The following is a 17955-nucleotide window of genomic DNA, read 5'->3' on the forward strand; positions in this document are numbered from 1 at the left end:
GTAGTTTTATTACCACGCAGACACCGGTGCAGACCAGAAATCACAACCAATGGATTAGTTTTACAGCGTTTTACTATTTTATTTTCTGCGGACAACGCTTTTTGGGAATGAACGGAGGTAAGAATTTTAAGACTTGGGTAAATTAAATTTAAGACCGGGGATGAAAATCTGGGCATTTTTAAGACATTTTAAGGCCTTAAATTTAACTTTCTGAATTTTAGACTTTTTAAGACTTTTTAAGACCCCGCGGGAACCCTGTCACATGGATCTACCTGGCTGGTCGATCTCTACTTGTTACTGATTTATGAGGATGATTTACAAAAGTGGAAGAGAGAGAGAACAGTAGCAAAGGATGCCACACCAACAAGGGCATGCAAGGGGTGGGATACTGAGGGCACTGGTTTTAATAGGCCAGTAATAGGTCTTCAAGGAAAAAGTACAATCCTTACTCGTGTCAAAAATGTGGACAGTCAGCATGGAATCCCATGCGATCTCTGGAAGCCAGATTAAGGTCAGCAAAGACATCTGAGCTCCTCCGCAATTGTCAGATCAGCTGCCTGATGAAGCTCCACTGAGCTCATTCACAAGCCATGCACTCCCACCCCCTGGCCTGTATCAACATCTTAAACATTGACAAAGGGTTTATAAAGAGACGGGTTTTCCCCGGGACCACCGTGGCCCGCTCGGAGGCGGCCCGGGGGCTGTTTGTTTGGCCAGCTGCGGCTGCTGGCTGGGTACAGCTGGGCAAACTCACCGTACTCCGCACGCAGGTGGTCTGGAATGTGCGGCTCAAAGCCCTCCTTCTCGGGGACCTCCACAAAATCGTCGTCCTCCTCGTCCTCCTCTCCGTCTGCACCCGCCCTCATCTGGGGTGATGAGAGAACATGGGGAAAGCGAGTTGTAGGGGGATCGCCCTGTGGAGATTACCTGAAAATGTACTGAGGTGTGGCCCGTGTACTCAGCTGGCCAGGCCCAAGAGCGACATCCGTCACCGGCAGGAATGTTCAAAGCCAGGGAACGACCTCCAGATCCTATTTTGCTTAGTTATTCTCTCAGTTACTAGGATATCTTCGAAAACTTAGCTTCAAATCATGATGCCGAGTGTAAAGTTCCCATCTCTGTCCCCCTCGCTATATCCTCTGGCCGCTTTGTGCCCCCACCTACCCACTGTACTTGTTTGCAGACTTAGGGAATTAGGGTGCCCTGGGGGCTGCTTTAAGGTGATTAACGCTCAGCCAGAGGGCCCCAGCCTGCCCTGATGCCCTGCAGATTTATGGTGCTACTGAAGCAGACTTTGCTGTGATGTTGGACACCTTGATATTTCCGCTTACAGCCCTCACAGGGGTGTCCAGCTGCCCGCTTGCTAGTGCTTCGAGTAGGTGGTGTTGATCTGCCCAGACAGCTTCCTGTACACGTACAAAGCCATAAATCATGAAGATCTCGGATGTGACTCATTAAGAATGACTACGTTTTATGACAATCAGAAATTAATACAATTAACACAAATTACTGGAGTCTGTTTTGAATTTAGGACATCATGCCACGTTTTAGAAAATTTCATTGAAAATTTCCCATCAAAACAAGAAAAAAAAAAACCCTGTTTTGTTTTGCATCACTGTTGAAAGTCTGGGTTCGTGACTCTGCAGTTGAGCAGAGTTTTACATGAGTTCTGCTGAGTTGAGCAGAGTTTTACATGAACGTGAGGGAGCCTGTTATTTGAGACCACAGCGAGCTGGTCACCCCCCGTACTAGATGCCACTACACTGGTGGGATCATTTTTTAATAACTCCACCTAGGAGCCAGGAAAGCAACCTTTGTGCGACCTTGCCAATCCGCTGGCTGACTTCTGGACATGCTAATCCCCGGTCTTTATTACCAGGGAGACGGGGGTAGGAAGAAAAAAAAAAAAAGACAGAGAGACTAAAAGAAAAAAAGCCTAGATGTGTGGATAAGGGCATATTGTGCAGGCCGCGGGCTCAGCTGCGGATCCAGAACGAGCATCGGTCCAGGTGCCCGGGGGCATATAGCCGCTTGGGCTGCCGATAACGGGGCCCAAATCCTCCGGACAAAAGGGAGGGGGGAGGGGAAGGGGCCACCTGCACGCAGCGAGGGGCCACGTTCCCCCGGTCAATCGCCTTTAAGAAATCAACTGAGTGGTAACTGGGGGGCATGATCAGATTGGACTGATCGCTAGCCAAACCATCGTAGTGGTGCTAGGAGACTTCAGAACCAGAACGAAAGCACTCCTTTTTAAAGCCGATTCATTACTGCCCAGACATCAAATTGGCTTCCTCCTCAGTGACATGCTTCTTACACGGAACTGACCCATCCAGAGGTCCGTGCATCAGGCCCTGCTCCGTTGAGAGAGAGCCCAGTTAACTCATTTTTGCAAAAGATTGTCGCTATTGAAACAGCCATCTAGGCTGCATGGAAGCCTGAATGGTTAAAAAAATCAAAAATGTGACTAATATTCAGGCCTGCTAGCTAAGGAGCTACAAAAGCATAAAGAACCAACTAGCGTGACGAAGGACTTTTGTTTCACAGTAAGTGGCTAATCTCTGATGACAGCACATGTTTTGTCCTATTTGTGCGTCTTCAGATGTGCCCAGCAACTCAGGATCTGGCAAAATACTCCGAAACGTTATTCGGTGTTTCATTCTCCTACAATGACTGATACATTTTTAATTACCGTAACATTTTAGGTCTCAGGTCAAATATCTCTGTTAAGTTTTCGGTAGCCTTTAATTTAGTATGATTCACTGGACATTACGCCCCTGGAAACAGTCCGTGCGGCACAATGACCAGCACAGCATATGACAGAGGCTGTGTGGCTGGATATGAGAGGCTCCAGGAGGATCGGCACGGCACAGAAGATCGGGCGGCGTGCGAGAGGTACTCCAGCCGCCGCCCGCCGAGGTCCCCGGGCCTCATCCATCACTGGGCTGTAAGTTTTGTTATCGCTCCGACACTAATCAAAAGAGAGAGCTGTCACAGCGCTGACCTGTGAAACCTCCTAATTATACTCTTCAGGAATGACAGGGACACTTAACTCTCCTGTGGAGTAAATGACCACCATCAATCTACGTGGAATAACAATGAGGCGCTCAGCTGAGAATGATTTTTGGTATAGAATCCGGGGCTGGAATTTATGAAAGGTGAACAGCAACCCAAGGGTTTTTTTTTTTCCTTTAACCCCCACCATCTCACCCCCAACACCCCCACCACCCAAGCGCTGGGGCCGCACATCGAGCGCTAAACAGAATTTATGCCTTTTAATTTACTCCAAAGGTAGCCGCTAACAGTGCCTGGTGCTACAATGCATAACAGATAGAGCCATTTTAAATAGAAGGGTCATTTTCATAAAGCATTATACATACCGCTGGTGCCCTTCACTTCCGAGGACACCTCCTGCACTGCCGCTGCACTTATACACATATTTCTCTATATATAATGTTTATCTGAGGGCCCCGATTAGCCCGTTAAGCAAAATAACTTATAATAATCTTCTCCAACAAAGCGTCCTCAAGTAATGTGAGTAATGTGCCTCCTTGGTAACCGTGCGCCGAGGGTCAGGCAGTCACTGGGTTAAGAACTTCACAGAGGGCCAGAGGATCAAAGAAAGAATGGTGGCAGATGCTGAAACCCAAAGAAGTACCTTAAAAACCCCACCTCAGAAGGCAACAGCCACTCAAATGGGACACCAAGCAGAGAGAACCCAAAGGCAACAGCCACTCAAATGGGACACCAAGCAGAGAGAACCCAAAGGCAACAGCCACTCAAATGGGACACCAAGCAGAGAGAACCCAAAGGCAACAGCCACTCAAATGGGACACCAAGCAGAGAGAACCCAAAGGCAACAGCCACTCAAACGGGACACCTAGCAGAGAGAACCCAAAGGCAACAGCCACTCAAATGAGACAGCAAGCAGAGAGAACCCAAAGGCAACAGCCACTCAAATGGGACACCAAGCAGAGAGAACCCAAAGGCAACAGCCACTCAAATGGGACACCAAGCAGAGAGAACCCAAAGGCAACAGCCACTCAAATGGGACAGCAAGCAGAAAGAACCCAAAGGCAACAGCCACTCAAATGGGACACCAAGCAGAGAGAACCCAAAGGCAACAGCCACTCAAATGGGACACCAAGCAGAGAGAACCCAAAGGCAACAGCCACTCAAACGGGACACCTAGCAGAGAGAACCCAAAGGCAACAGCCACTCAAATGGGACACCAAGCACTGAGAACCCAAAGGCAACAGCCACTCAAATGGGACAGCAAGCAGAGAGAACCCAAAGGCAACAGCCACTCAAATTGGACACCAAGCAGAGAGAACCCAAAGGCAACAGCTACTCAAATGGGACAGCAAGCAGAGAGAACCCAAAGGCAACAGCTACTCAAATGGGACAGCAAGCACTGAGAACCCAAAGGCAACAGCCACTCAAATGGGACACCAAGCAGAGAGAACCCAAAGGCAACAGCCACTCAAATGGGACAGCAAGCAGAGAGAACCCAAAGGCAACAGCCACTCAAATGGGACAGCAAGCAGAGAGAACCCAAAGGCAACAGCCACTCAAATGGGACACAAAGCAGAGAGAACCCAAAGGCAACAGCCACTCAAATGGGACACCAAGCAGAGAGAACCCAAAGGCAACAGCTACTCAAATGGGACAGCAAGCAGAGAGAACCCAAAGGCAACAGCCACTCAAATGGGACACCAAGCAGAGAGAACCCAAAGGCAACATCCACTCAAATGGGACAGCAAGCAGAGAGAACCCAAAGGCAACAGCCACTCAAATGGCACACCAAGCAGAGAGAACCCAAAGGCAACAGCCACTCAAATGGCACACCAAGCAGAGAGAACCCAAAGGCAACAGCTACTCAAATGGGACAGCAAGCAGAGAGAACCCAAAGGCAACAGCCACTCAAATGGGACAGCAAGCAGAGAGAACCCAAAGGCAACAGCCACTCAAATGGGACACCAAGCAGAGAGAACCCAAAGGCAACATCCACTCAAATGGGACACCAAGCAGAGAGAACCCAAAGGCAACAGCCACTCAAATGGGACAGCAAGCAGAGAGAACCCAAAGGCAACAGCCACTCAAATGGGACACCAAGCACTGAGAACCCAAAGGCAACAGCCACTCAAATGGGACACCAAGCAGAGAGAACCCAAAGGCAACAGCTACTCAAATGGGACAGCAAGCAGAGAGAACCCAAAGGCAACAGCCACTCAAATGGGACACCAAGCAGAGAGAACCCAAAGGCAACATCCACTCAAATGGGACACCAAGCAGAGAGAACCCAAAGGCAACAGCCACTCAAATGGGACAGCAAGCAGAGAGAACCCAAAGGCAACAGCCACTCAAATGGGACACCAAGCAGAGAGAACCCAAAGGCAACAGCCACTCAAATGGGACATCAAGCAGAGAGAACCCAAAGGCAACAGCCACTCAAATGGGACACCAAGCACTGAGAACCCAAAGGCAACAGCCACTCAAATGGGACACCAAGCAGAGAGAACCCAAAGGCAACAGCTACTCAAATGGGACAGCAAGCAGAGAGAACCCAAAGGCAACAGCCACTCAAACGGGACACCAAGCACTGAGAACCCAAAGGCAGCAGCCACTCAAATGGGACACCAAGCAGAGAGAACCCAAAGGCAACAGTCACTCAAATGGGACACCAAGCAGAGAGAACCCAAAGGCAACAGCCACTCAAATGGGACACCAAGCACTGAGAGCCCAAAGGCAACATCCACTCAAATGGGACACCAAGCAGAGAGAACCCAAAGGCAACAGCCACTCAAATGGGACACCAAGCACTGAGAGCCCAAAGGCAACATCCACTCAAATGGGACACCAAGCAGAGAGAACCCAAAGGCAACAGCCACTCAAATGGGACAGCAAGCACTGAGAGCCCAAAGGCAACAGCTACTCAAATGGGACAGCAAGCACTAAGAGCCCAAAGGCAACAGCTACTCAAATGGGACAGCAAGCACTGAGAGCCCAAAGGCAACAGCTACTCAAATGGGACAGCAAGCACCGAGAGCCCAAAGGGCTGTTCACAGAGTGTTCCTGAGTCCATGCAGTGATTTCCATTACAGCAGGGTTCTTCAAATCTGCACCTCGATTCCAAATCCAGGCCTTGTTTTCAGTTCTACCCGGTAGTTAGTTTAATATTTACTGTTTCCGATTGGTCAGAGGCTTCACACCTGACTGACAGGTAAAGGAAGGCTGGAAAACCAACAGGGCTCGGACCTCGAGGACCATGATTTGAATAACCCTGCACTACAGTATCATGCATGTTGTTAATGCAGTGCTGCCTGAGGACCTGAAGATCATGGCTATCCAATACTGGTTTTCGGCCTTGTCCCTTGAGTACAGAGGTTTCTCTGGATTCGCAAAATAACTTATGGATTCGCAAATAATGATATTATGATTTAGATGATAAAATTCCCAAATTCTTTGCATTATTAGCCTAATTAGCTGTGTGCACTTTTCCAGTCTTTCCTTGCCCTTGTCCAAATTTTTTTGAAACGTGTTGCTGGCATCAAATTCACAATGAGCATATTTGTCATAAAACAATAACATTTCTGAGTTTCAACATTTGATAGGTTGTCAGTTAAATATGGGTTTATATGATTAGCAAATCATTACATTCTGTTTTTATTTACATTTTAATGAGTCCCTGTTTTTTTGGAAATGGGGTTGTATGTGTCTTGCTTTAGGTGATAGTGACTGGTTCTCCAAGGTAGCCAGTGAAGATCATTTTACAAATCTGGAGAGGGTAGGCTGGGATGATGCAGACACTGTAGAGATGGATTGATCTGAATCATAAATTCAATAAGACATCTGCTTTTAATCATGAACCACATCCCTGTTTTGAGAACTTATAATTGTTAATAACTAATGTAATTAATTGCATATATATGCATCATCAGATTTCATGTTGGTAATTTCATGGGGCTTTAATGAGTGAGAAGTTGATTGAAAGGCTTTCATTTACTTCCAAAGACATTTAGTCCTTATGCTGCTCCAGCGCCCTCTGCAGGTAGAGGGTGGACACATTACAACTGCTAATCAAAATGATCTGAGGCAACATTAGGGTGTGATTAGGCACAGAAGACTTGAGACTTGTAAGAAGACTTAATAAAAATTACAGTCTGTCCCCTCATCCTTCCAGGTAAAGGTTTGTACAGAATATGATAGAGACTCCATCAATCCATTTTCTGTAACTGCTTGTTATAATTTGGGTCATGGGGGGTCAGGAGTCTATCCTAGAGGCTATGTGTGCAAGGCGGGAAACAACCCAGGGCGGGGCCCCACCACAAGGAGCACATACACCATTCACACAGACACAGCCACACCTACAGGCAATTTGGTAATTCCAATTAACCTCAGTATGTCTTAGCACTGGAGGGGGGGGGGGGACCCAGAGGAGTCCCCATGATGACACAGGGAGGACATGCAAACTCCACACACACGGAGTCACGGTAGAGACTCGAACCCTGGTCCCAGAGGTGCGAAGCAACGCTGCTAACCACTGCACCACCATGCCCCCTCTATCTTATATTAGGTTACCCCCTTCATTTTTTTAAAAAAAGAGAAAAAGCTGAGCATTTCCACGTAACCAGAGACACTAACCACTGGGGGGCGCTCTGGCTGGCCCTACCCCTCACTCATTTCCAGCTGTCCGAGGCCTCGGCCTGTTTTCCCCGGCAGTCGGGAGGAGGTGTGACACAGTGTGAGCACCAGCAGGAAATCCCTCTTTCTATATTACTCTGTTACCATCACACTCCTTCACGGCCTACAGACAGCAATTGCAGAGCGACAGATTAGCGCTGCTACTTTGTTTATACTGGATGCCGTTTTTAATCTAAAACAGTTATTCTAGCCCTGATAGATGGAAAACCAAGGCGAAAAGATTACCACCAAACTCAAAATTCCCAGCCTACTGAAGTATTTTATTTTTAATGCACTTTAATTCTGCTGTGATAATATCACAGCTGTCAGCACGAGGAAGCAGTGAAATAAGTCTCCTGTAGGGGCACATTCTGAGGAGCTTTCTGCTGACAAGCCGGAAAACATCAGGTCTGAAAGCTAGGAGCGCGACCCCCGATAACACAGGGCCCAAGACCTGAGGCCTCCGCGCAGGAGCGCGACCCCCGATAACACAGGGCCCAAGACCTGAGGCCTCCGCGCAGGAGCGCGACCCCCGATAACACAGGGCCCAAGACCTGAGGCCTCCGCGCAGGAGCGCGACCCCCGATAACACAGGGCCCAAGACCTGAGGCCTCCGCGCAGGAGCGCGACCCCCGATAACACAGGGCGCAAGACCTGAGGCCTCCACGCAGGAGCGCGACCCCCGATAACACAGGGCCCAAGACCTGAGGCCTCCGCGCAGGAGCGCGACCCCCGATAACACAGGGCCCAAGACCTGAGGCCTCCGCGCAGGAGCGCGACCCCCGATAACACAGGGCCCAAGACCTGAGGCCTCCCCGCAGGAGCGTGACCCCCGATAACACAGGGCCCAAGACCTGAGGCCTCCAAACAGGAGAATGACCCCCGATAACACAGGGCCCAAGACCTGAGGCCTCCGCACAGGAGCGAGACCCCCGATAACACAGGGCCCAAGACCTGAGGCCTCCGCACACGAGCATGACCCCCGATAACACAGGGCCCAAGACCTGAGGCCTCCGCACACGAGCGTGACCCCCGATAACACAGGGCCCAAGACCTGAGGCCTCCGCACAGGAGAATGACCCCCGATAACACAGGGCCCAAGACCTGAGGCCTCCGCACAGGAGCGCGACCCCCCATAACACAGGGCCCAAGACCTGAGGCCTCCGCACAGGAGCGTGACCCCCCATAACACAGGGCCCAAGACCTGAGGCCTCCCCACAGGAGCGTGACCCCCGATAACACAGGGCCCAAGACCTGAGGCCTCCAAACAGGAGAATGACCCCCGATAACACAGGGCCCAAGACCTGAGGCCTCCGCACAGGAGCGAGACCCCCGATAACACAGGGCCCAAGACCTGAGGCCTCCGCACACGAGCGTGACCCCCGATATATCTAGTACGATATTAACTGGCAAGTGGGCGTAAATTACATAGTAAAATGATATCAGTATATCCATCCATCCATTTTCTGAAACCGCTTAATCCCAACTAGGGTCACGGGGGTGGACCGGAGCCTATCCTGGGAACAATGGGCGCAGGCGGGAACCAACCCTGGGCAGTCGCCAACATACCACAGGGCGCACATACTCACACAACTGCAGGGCCAGCTTAGACTCACCAATCAACCTATCCTGCATACTTTTGGACCGTGGGAGGAGACCGGAGCCCCCAGCGAAAACCCAGGCGAACACGGGGAGAGCCTGCGAACTCCACACAGAAAGGACCCGGGACCGAACCCAGGACCTCATTGCTGTGAGGCAGCAGCGCTAACCACTGTGCCACCACCCCGCCCTGATATCAGAATATCTATATACAAACCGCAGTCACGGTTAGTGGAAAGGAGGTCCGGAAGCCTACCCCAGGTAGAGCAGAGCAGAGCTTCCTAAACTGGTCCATGGGGACCCCAGACAGCCCAGTAGGCAGCTGGAAGGGAACAAAAATGTGGCCTTTCTGTGGTCGGAGGACCAGTTTGAGAAACAGTGGAGTGGAGGATAAGGCAGAGGACACCATGGACAGGAAACCTCAGCGACACAGTGAGAATCTGAGGCAAACTTGCACAGGAAGGCGGGATTCGAACCAGCAACCTAGAGGTGCAAGGCAGCGGTGCAACTCAGAGTCACCATGCAGCCCTTAAAATAATGAGTAATTAATGCATACAGTTAATCTAAAACTAATTGACTGGATTATTTAAGAGTCCCTGGCCTCTGAATAATTAATTATCCAAACAATTAATCTTAATATAAAGAATTTAATGCATTTGTTGGAGGTATACGAATAAACAAAAGCTGGTTAAGATAAAACCTTTCACACAATGTCATTTCCAAACAGCCAAATCAGCTAATTAACGAAGCTCTTGAGTGCGAGGTAAACCTGCCGGCATCGCGAGGGGGGTGGGGGAACAGCCCCCGGCAGAGGCTGATAACCGCCTGTACAGGGATGTGATAATTGGCTTCAGGCTAAACATGCACCACTTACTAGGAAAAACATCCCACGAAAGCCAAGCGCTCCCCTGAGACCTTCAATATATTTACTATGGTCTAATTAACTGAGTAAGCAATCTGAATTATCCCAGGGCGGCACGTCCCTCTCAGCCAACGGCTTAAATAAGTCTGTTATCCTCTTAAAAAACGATCTCCGCGGGCTGCCTCGGACAACCGGGCTCTAAACTTCATTTGTCTTTTAGCAAGTTTGATGGCTATGCATTTAAAAAGCCATTCCATCTTATAAACTAAAAATTAAATGTACTCAGCTGTGATGGTGCTCTGTGCCCCGCTATTTATATGCTAATACCCTCTCTTACTGGAAGCTCCTGCAAATTATTACAGCAAAACCAATAACTCAGGCAGGGTGATGCAGCTCTGTGTGCCGCCCATGTGGGGCGGCGAGGCACGGGTGGGGGGGGGGGGGGGGGGGGGGGAGGGGGGGTGTAGTGCCCTCCCTGCAGTATTACACAGCGCAGCGGAGAATCTCCCGTCGCAACTGGCCGCAATGTGCATAAATTTACAAAAACATCCCATAATGAGCAAAGTGCGGCGAAAGCGCGTGGCCCCGATGCCCGATCCTTTATGATGCTGCTGCAGAAACCTGCATCGCTGATCGCTTTCATTTAAATTTACCAACAGAGGGGTTAACGCTGAAAGGCCCGGCACAATGCAGCTAGCTAAAGCCAACACTGTGATTACGCCGGGTTGAAAGAAATTACTTTACACAAGCGATTCATGAATAACTTATATACTTCAGATAGGGGGTGGCTGTATTCTGGGGAGCAACAGCTGAAGATCACTCATGGAAATAAAGGCAATGAAAGCGAGGTCTTACCCAGGGCCGGATTAAGGAGAGTGGAGCTCCGAGCTAGACATTTTTGGGGCCCTACCTATACAAACTATTTTGAAGTACACAAAATACTAAGTGCTATACACACCAACTTCAATAATCTGACAGACGCTGTACATCAGACACTATTTCAGCACCGTGTGGCCTGAATTGTGTGTGTGTGTGTGAATATAAATCAGGCAACCATAACTTTGCAAACTTTTACTGAATACCTCTTTGCTTTATGCATCGTTTTAAAACTCTCAAGCACTGGTCCTCCACTTCCCAATCAAAATAATGAATTAGAAATAATATGATTCTAACATGCTTTATAATGGCTGTCAGGCAAAATATGCCTTTAACATGTATAGTAAAGCACCCACCTCTCAAAATATGCTGACATTGTGTGTTTGTATGTCCGTAAGGGGCCAGTGATCAAAATCAATTATCATTCTATAGCCACAAAACAAGCTAAACTGGGCAAACATGACAAAAATTACCAGTAGATAATGGTCCATTCACACATTGCAATTTAGGGACAGAGGGCAGGAGTGAAGCTAATAGGGGTTTAAAAAAAAAAAAAAGATCAGTATAAGCAAAGTTGTAATGTTTTTAATACATTTCGGTGATATTCTACGTAATTCAGACTGAGGGAGATTAAATAAAGGGGAGCAAAGCACCTTTTCCTCTGAATACTGTTTACAGGACTTACATGTAAAAGCTTTACTATGTTTGGGTCTCTAGCCACATAAAGGCATGTAAAAAAAAAAAAAAAAAAAAGAGAAAAGAAAAATAACTAAAACCAAACAAACATTCAGCTGCACTCTGGAGTTAAAACCAACCAAGGCACCTGCAGAGCAGCAAAGAATAAAAATGTCTACATTTACAAAATCGCTCATACAGATTATTTTGGCTCGCTACAGCTAGGGCCCCGGGCCCCGGGCCCCGGCCTCAGGAAGCCTACCTAGCCAGCAGATGGGGGCTGGGGGCTGTAGCATGATTTTTGTCACGTGCACCTTTTATAAAACACACACACACACACACACACACACACACACACACACACACACATTTATTTTTCCAATCAAACCGCCAGGAGAAACCATACTGTACCTTTTAAAACATTAAAATGACAATTTTAAATTATTCTCTACTGCAACAATACAGGATGTGACGAATTCTTCTAATATTGATGCTCAATTTTAAGCATGGCATATAAAAAGAGGAAAGCTCAACACAAATTGTGTGTTTGGAAATCCGAGTGGATATTTGGGATATTATTCAGCTGGTGACAGCTGAATCCATCCATCCATCTATCCATCCATCCTCCTAAACCCTTACAACCAGGGTGCAGCCCAGCTTAGTTCCCCGTGCTGCCCAGGACAGGCTCCGGACCCCCCTCCTCTCTGATCTGCCAAACTATAGGTCACAATTTTGCACCACAACCCCTGCAGTCTGACCCCATCCGGTACCTGAGAACAGGAGGGATCTCATTTCCCGTCTCCCCCAGCGCACATGGAGGTATGTGCGCAGGACCCGGGCACAGATACAATAACCACCCCCCACCCCCAATCGCTCTCCGAGGTGGAGGAACAGGCAAGCAGATAAAGAGTGAGGCACTGGGGGCTTTCCAGTGAGAGACAAAGGAGAAACACACACACACACACACACACACATACACAGCAACATCAATAATTGCTCTTTCTAGCACACTGATAAGATGCTTTATCTGGGTAAACAATACAATATTCCCCCATGCTGCATGCTCGATGAGGCCCCCTTTTTTGGGAGTTAATGTGTTACAGATCCTCTGCTCTTCTCTCATCCGTTACAAGAACCTTCAGTGACCTGTAATTAATGTGGATAAGATAATATCCGCAGAGCGTTCCTGAGGCGAACGGAGCCGGCATTGGGCGTTATCCGGCACTCAGCCTCCAAGGATGGAACGCAGCGGGCGGCCCTGTACGGCAAGACCCCACAATGTCACCGGGAGTGTCACATGGGTGACAGGGGGTGGGGGGGGGGGACGTGTCCATGCGGAGAGGACATGGTTAAAACTGTTGCTCTGTAACATACAACTCCCCGTGGATATTTAACTGAATATTGTTCAAGAGCTTCAGCAAATGCAAGCATGTTTACCATCCATCATTCATTCTCCATACCTGCTTGTCCTGTGCAAATTCGGGGGGGGGGGGGGGAGGGAGCCTATCACAGAAGCAAGGCTGAGAATAACCCAGAATGGGACGTCACCCCATCGTAGGGCACACTCGCACACCATTCACTCACACCTGCACACCTACGGGCAATTTGGTAACTCCAATCCACCTCAGCATGGTTTTGGGTTGGGTTTTGGGTTGGGCTGTGGAGGGAAGCAGGAGCACCCGGAGGAAAAGCCACGGCAACACGGGGGGAAAATGCAAACTCCACACACAAGGAGTCGGGATGGAGAGCCGAACCATGGTCCTAGAGGTGTGAGGCCACAGTGCTAACCACTGTATGTCGTACCACCCTGTATACATACGTAAACATAAACCCAAAGGATATTTATAGCTATTTTTGAAATGCAACAACATAGTGCACAAACATAATTTCAGATTTATAATGGGGTTGTGATACAGACATGATGATACCACAGAACAATACTAATATGACTCAAATCAGTCTAATTTACTCATTTTTAATTTTCCCTGTGGCTCTTTCCCCAAGCCGTCTGCTTTGGGTATTCTGCTGTCCTACCACGGGGGGACGAGCGGACTTGGAGGATAATCTGCACGGCTGGCCGGGGCACACAGAAGTTTGGCGGGAATTATCATTTTTACCGTTCTGATTTTTCATCTCAATTTTCCCCCTCCTTCCAATCAACGTAAGTTTGTTGCGTCCGAAAACCAATTCCGTCCGTGTCAGGGCGGCGATAACGCGAATAAAGTAATGGAATGCTTTTAAGGGAGAAAGGGAAAAACTAATTATGATAAAGGACTTTAAGCTGTTTCTTTATCACAAAGCAAAGGCTTTTTTGCATTGGAAATGGGGCTGACAGTGACAGAGCCGTATGTGGGACTGAGGGCCGCTTTGTCATTGTCACCGAGCTCCAGGGCCTCAAAGAAAGTGTCTCCGGCACTTACAGCAGGATATGAGGGCACATAATTACATCTCAGAACTTCTCTGTCTTATTCCTCCCTCTCCCTCTCCGCCTCTCTCACTCCCTGCTAATGCCTTACCGGTCGGGCACTCCACCTGAGCCAGAACCAAATTAAACTGTCATTACGCCCTGTGCAAACGTTTACCTGACTAAAGGCATTTTGCTGTACAGGACACCTCTCGAAATCTTGACGCCGGCCATTCTTGATATACATTTTACACATTTAGCGAACACCTTTATCCAAAGTGCCATATATTTTTGAGAGGATGCAGGGTCAGACAGCTGGGGTTTAAGGGCCTTGTTGAGGGGCCCAACAGTGACATCTCTCTGCCAAACCTGGAACTTGAACCAGCGACCTTCTGATCACAGACACAGTTTCCTAACCCTCTGAGCTGGGCTTCATCAACAGAAGCTACACCCCTCTTTTTCCATTAGCTTATTTCTTAAAAGTCTGTCCTTTAACTGTATAAGTAACACAGATTTCTGGGTAACACCGTTAAAGTAAAATCATCTGAAAAACATGGACAGACCGGAATTTAAATAAAAACTGTTACTTGGAGAGTTTTGGAAATAACAGATTTCTCCCCAAAATCCACTCTGTGCCTGCGGCACAATATTTACACTGTCCACAAAACCAAGGTGTTGACATAAGTGTGTGTGTTTGTGTGTTTGAATGCTGCACGAGTTAAATTGGTAATATAACCACGATTGCAGATTCCGCTCCGTTAATTTCACCCTGTTTAGTTTAATGGCAAACTAAGCGTTACTCATTAATCATAGAGGGAGGCCACATGTATATTTAGGGCCCGAAAGACAGACTGGGGAAACCATACTAATAATAATACAAATAATACAAACAATTATATATTATTATTACTATTATTGTTATGTGAAGGCATACACATTCAAAAACTTCAAATAATATTTATCTTTCAAAATTAATATTATGTGCACTGCTTAAAATGGATTTCTGGGAACTACCCTGTGTTAGTTTTTAAGTTGCTCTGCTCCGCCCATCAGAATATCTGTGCCCTCCCTGGACACGTGAAATCATTTCAATCTATGAAGCGAGTTAAGGAATGTCTGCTGTAATACTGTGGGAAACGGCGCCCCCTGCTGTCAGAGGGACGCCAAGCTTTTTTTTTTTGAAGCACTGTATTTATATGTACATGCACTGCAATTTGCACACAAATGTGTTGTATTGGCTGTTGCGCTCTGGAACACAGACTGTACTGACAGGTATGATTTTGACTGTACTCCTACTTTACCATGACATACTTTACACACTGCATTTAGACCATAGACTTCACTGGCTGTTCTTCTGTCGGTCCACAGATCTCCCTGACCACCCTGTCCCACCCCCTTTGGCCTGCAGAGGGCACTCACCACTCTGCGCTCTCTCTTCTTGTAGTGGATGTGCAGCTCTTCGTGTCTCTGCAGCGCCTCCTCCAGGGCACTCTTACACGTGATGGCCCTGCTCAGCAGCTGCTGATCTACCCCGGCCTTGGTGAACACCTGGACGCGCACACACACACACACACACACACACAAGTTAATTCTCACACGCATATCACATAAATAATACACACATGCCCATTCATTTACCAGTAAGGACTTTACTCAAGGGCTCAACAGTGATGTGATTATCAACCCACGACATTCCAGGATACACATCCCTACCCCTACACTACCTAAATATGTATAAAGCCCTTTTCACACATTACACGTTACACATAACATACACGTTATGGCCGCCTTTAGCACACACCTGCACCCAGGATCGCACGGCGGGCAGGTGCTTGGTGCTGATGACTCTGTTCAGGTCCCTGACTGTGTTCACCACAGCCTCATTCTCCTCCGTCTCCTTCAAGCTCATGTCTGCTGACAGAGGAGAAGCCGTGAGACCCCCACGAGGCCCCCTTCTCTTCATGGGCAGCAGCGAAGAATACAAGCAGAGACCAGCTAGTTTTACTCTGGTTGGGTATTTATAACGTCGCAGATCAAACATTTCAGCATCATTATTTCTTACACTCAAAATCACAGAGATGATGTGGAAACTGCACTCTAAAAATGGATGGATTTCCAGTGCAGTACAGTGTCACAGTAATGGACATGAGGCAGAGAAGAGGCTGGACGGGATGCAAGTCCTTTGTAGGAGGGAGGGAGGCAGACAGGCAGAGGCAGACAGGCAGAGGCAGAGGCAGACAGGCAGAGGCAGACAGGCAGAGGCAGACAGGCAGAGGCAGAGGCAGACAGGCAGAGGCAGACAGGCAGAGGCAGACAGGCAGAGGCAGAGGCAGACAGGCAGAGGCAGACAGGCAGAGGCAGACAGGCAGAGGCAGACAGGCAGAGACAGACACACGTCCACTTAAACACTCTTCTTGCTACCCAACGAGTGTTTATACTTTACAGCAGAACGCAGAAATACATTTATCTGACTTTCAGACATGGTTAGAGTAGAATGAAAATCTCTTCAGACACCTACCTGTGGAGAGGTTCAAGCTGAGGCTGTATTTGTGTGACATCAGGCCAGTCTGCCGAATGAACATGTCCTCGTCTGGGATGTCCTCCGCGTCAGACCCCTCTTCACTGCTCCCCTCTTCCTCCACCTTTTCTCCTCTGTCATTCAGGTCTTTGCTGCAGCACGGCTGCTCGTCATCGGCGGCAGGGGAAGCGGATTTCCCACAATGCATGGGGGCAGTGGGTGTGGCTTCCAGGTCGCTAAGGCTAAATTCCAGGGGGTGAGGCATGAGGAGCTTGAGGCAGCTGTCCATCTCAGTCAGGCACTCCTGTATCTCAGCCGAGGTCTCTGTGAAGAGGATTGGCTGTCAGGAGCAGAGCTGGGCCTATGGTACGCTACCAGGAAAAGGCACTGGGATACTCCAACCTGATTGGATAAACAGTTCTGCAGATTATACTGGGTGTTAATTCTAACTTGATTATAAGAAATGGGTGGACAGATAGTAAAAACATTATACTGGAGTCTGTAAAGTGTGTTTAAGATAAAATTCTTAAGGTAAAGGCCACATTTAGAGGGAGCATATTTTAAGGAGGACACATTTGAAGAGGGACAGATTTAAAGGTATAGTTTCCAACAACACTGGTCACTACATGCAGAAGCTCAGACACAGCCATGCCTTCCATTTCCCTGGTGGCCTTGGTCACTTTGTCTTTATAAATCCTCTCCAGTCTTTTCTGTTTCTCCTCCTGTCGCTTCCTCTCTGCCAGTGTCCTGGCCTGGACGTCCTGGAAGTCCACCTGGGAGTTGGGAGAAGGATGAGAGCAGCATCAGCAGGAGGGGGCGCCGACACGCTCGTGAGGCTCCTTAACTTGTTAGAAAGCGTCGATGTCGCATCTATCAGTGGTTACAGGAGAGAGAGCGCCCGTGCTAAGGGCGCAGTAAAACACGGTCCCCTGAACTGCTGCTGTCTTCCCCCCTCAGAAAACAGGCATCTACGTATTTAGCTCAATCAAGAATGATCAATTATTCACTTGAACTGCTGCGGAATGCTGCTTTTCACCGAAGACAGAAAAAACATCTCAAACTTTTTATCTGTACATTGTGTAAGAAAAGCAGTTTAATATTAAATTTAACTGAAATGATCACCAATACAAATTTACTGTTAGTAAATACTGTTATTGAACACATTAAAACCTGCAAATGCAGCTCTTTGGTAACAGCAGAAGCAGGACTGACTAAGTAAAGCATCACTAGAAAAACCCTAAACACCTGGCATCTGTTGGGCCGAAAAAGCAGAAACAGAGTCTGTAAAACACCACCGTAAAACATTAATAGAGCTCTGCTCTGTTCCATAATGGTTTTACC

At 48.2% G+C, this 17955-nt stretch overlaps 1 protein-coding gene across 3 annotated transcripts in view; it reads right to left on the reverse strand.

Annotated features, from left to right (window-relative positions):
• The window catches only part of uvssa (UV-stimulated scaffold protein A), a 34890-nt gene that overhangs the window by 13881 nt on the left and 3054 nt on the right, over positions 1-17955 (reverse strand). For 2 of the 3 annotated variants that reach the window (XM_023800002.2, XM_072718564.1), the window contains 5 exons: positions 17267-17387; positions 16615-16938; positions 15898-16010; positions 15516-15644; positions 755-866 (listed from right to left, as the gene is read on the reverse strand). In XM_023800002.2, coding sequence (XP_023655770.2) covers positions 755-866; positions 15516-15644; positions 15898-16010; positions 16615-16938; positions 17267-17387 — 799 coding nt within the window. The remainder of the gene's footprint in view (positions 1-754; positions 867-15515; positions 15645-15897; positions 16011-16614; positions 16939-17266; positions 17388-17955) is intronic. The other variant, XM_072718565.1, reaches the window with a different exon arrangement.

Source organism: Paramormyrops kingsleyae, chromosome 12, assembly GCF_048594095.1.
Source record: "Paramormyrops kingsleyae isolate MSU_618 chromosome 12, PKINGS_0.4, whole genome shotgun sequence".
NCBI lineage: Eukaryota > Metazoa > Chordata > Actinopteri > Osteoglossiformes > Mormyridae > Paramormyrops > Paramormyrops kingsleyae.